Source organism: Polyodon spathula, chromosome 3 (assembly GCF_017654505.1).
Source record: "Polyodon spathula isolate WHYD16114869_AA chromosome 3, ASM1765450v1, whole genome shotgun sequence".
NCBI lineage: Eukaryota > Metazoa > Chordata > Actinopteri > Acipenseriformes > Polyodontidae > Polyodon > Polyodon spathula.
The window spans coordinates 88,207,425-88,210,039 of NC_054536.1; the positions used below are offsets into that span (position 1 = coordinate 88,207,425).

The following is a 2,615-nucleotide window of genomic DNA, read 5'->3' on the forward strand; positions in this document are numbered from 1 at the left end:
ATTAAGGTCAGAAGTCATACAAGCACTCAGAGAAACGGCGAACAACAAAACTCCTGTAATTGATAATCTCCCCATAGAGATATGGAAGAATCTCGGTGATGAAGGAACAACAGCCCTGACCAAACTTTGCAACAAAGTATTCAGAGCTAAGAAGTGGCCTCAAGACTGGAAAACGTCAGCATACATTGCAATACCGAAGAAGGGAGATCTTAGAGTATGTGAGAATTACAGGACAACCGCTCTGATCTGCCACGCGAGCAAAATACTGCTGAAGATCATCTTAAAGAGACTAGATAACTTTGTGAATACTCAGCTACCTGACAAGCAAGCAGGGTTTAGGAAAAACAGAGGCACGAGGGACCACATTTGCAACATGAGGTGGATCACCGAAACCAGCAGAGAAAGAAATGGAAAAGTTCACATGTGCTTCACTGATTATGCCAAAGCATTTGATTGTGTAGACTGAGCACTTCTCTGGGAAATCTTGAAGAGGATGGGAGCCCCTGTGCATCTGGTCAGTCTATTAAGCTAGCTTTACAGAGACCAGGAAGTGACTATAAGGACATCAGACCTGGTAACAGAGAAATTCAAAATCGGCAAAGGCGTCAGACAGGGCTGTGTCCTGTCTCCGGCCCTGTTCAATCTATATGCGGAAGAAATCATCAGACAATCCTTAGAGGTTCTGGACTTCGGAGTAAGGATTGGCGGGGTGAAAATAAACAATCTCCGCTATGCAGATGACCCTACCCTGCGAGCAACAACATCGAAGACCTGGAGAAAGCTTTAACAGGCTTGCGCAGAGAAAGCGCAAAGAAAGGTCTTCTTCTGAATATGAAGAAAACTGTATTCATGTCCACAGTGTCCGACGTCGATCTGAGAATAGAAGCGAAAGGGTCGAAAGGGTGGCACAATTCGAATTCCTCGGCTCAGTGTTAACGGACAATGGAGATATCAAACCCGAGATCACCAGACGTTTGGCCAAGGGGAGACAAGTCATGTCAGGCTTGACAAAACTCTGGATGGACAAAAATATATCCACACAGACAAAAGCAAGGCTAGTGAGATCCCTAGTTCACCCAGTAGCAACCTACGCGAGTGAGAGTTGGATAACAACCAAGACTCTAAGAAGGAAAATCCAGTCATTCAAAATGTGGTGCTGGAGGAGAATGCTCAGAGTCCCGTGGACAGAAAGGAGATCCAACGTAAAAATTCTTCAGCAAGTAGGAAATCCAATACCTCTGGATGGAACAATCATCAGGCAGAAACCGGTCTACCTCAGGCGTATTACAAGGGGCAATCAACTAGAAAAAGTTGTCATGACAGGCATGGCCAATGGGAAAAGAGGGCGCTGAAGGACCAAAATGAGATGGCTACAGGAAGCCAAGGAAGCCCTGAATATGAGTCTCCAAGAAATCCTACAAGCCACAAGGAATAGAGAAAGATGGCGCGAACTCTGTCATAAGGTCGCTATGAGTCGCCTGCGACTCGACAGACGAACATGAACATATATATATATATATATATATATATATATATATATATATATATATATATATATATATATATACCCTTTATAAAAAAAAAATACTCTTTTAAAGTTTACCATGGTAAATTTACAAATCACTTTGCAGTTTACTATATTTCAGCTTGGAGAATGAATGATTTATTGATTGCAATTGCAGATGATTTAATGAACTGTGATGGGTGCTCAGGGCTAATTATACAGTTAATTATACATTTGGCTGGAGGCCTTGTCCATGGATGCTCGACGGCTACCTGTGCGAGACCTACTGGAAAAACATGTTACAGTTACATGCATCCCAGTGCCGCAGATAGGAAGTGGCTATGAGCCACCTTTCCCCGGGACGGGGCATGCTGCAAGGTGGTGGCTGGGGAGGAGGAGGCCGAAACAAAAGCGACATGAGAGCATTTATGCGCTTGCTGATGACATGTTGGTTAGGGGCGGATTCTCCTTGCAGAAAAGTTTACAATTCCCCATAATTTACTATTCATGGCACTATAAACATTGTTATATAATTGACACATTGATTATATGCATTATCTTCTTAAAATCATCACAATCATGGTAATATAATTCAGCATGGAGTATTCCAGAGAAAACCAAGATCAAAATCAAAATCTTGAACACGTCACTTGTCACTTAGACCAATAAGAACAGTGTCAACAAAAGTTAAACTATTTGTATAGCAATACTGCTTTTTGATTGGCTGTATTGTGTTCCATGATTTATAATTTTGAAAAAGAAATATGCTTTGGGACACCTACAGTGACCTAATTAATGATTCATTTCAATATAAGGTTACAATAGAGTATAGTGTTGTATTATATAAGCTGGTATGGCCCCAGGTGATGCCAAAACAGCTGTAATATATCAGCTGGATAGTCAGACCTATATATATATATATATATATATATATATATATATAGATATATATATATATATAATATATATATATATTGTTGACATGGAACTCAATGTTTACATGAGAATGTTATGATGACTTCAATTGTTTACTCCTGTACTGAAGAAGACTGTTACTGCTTGTGAATGTAAAAGCATATACCTTTTTTCCAGATTTGTGGATTTCCATTTC

The 2,615-nt window shown here is 40.3% G+C and overlaps 1 protein-coding gene across 1 annotated transcript; it reads left to right on the forward strand.

Annotated features, from left to right (window-relative positions):
- The first annotated feature begins 731 nt into the window (after window positions 1-731).
- LOC121308759 lies at window positions 732-1,352 on the forward strand. The gene has a single exon (XM_041241372.1). The coding sequence runs from the start codon at window positions 732-734 to the stop codon at window positions 1,350-1,352; it is 621 nt and encodes a 206-aa protein (XP_041097306.1).
- The last annotated feature ends 1,263 nt before the right edge of the window (window positions 1,353-2,615 follow it).

Coding starts and splice junctions, on each gene's coding strand:
- LOC121308759 (XM_041241372.1), top strand. CDS start 732: ATGCAGATGACCCTACCCTGCGAGCAACAACATCGAAGACCTGGAGAA.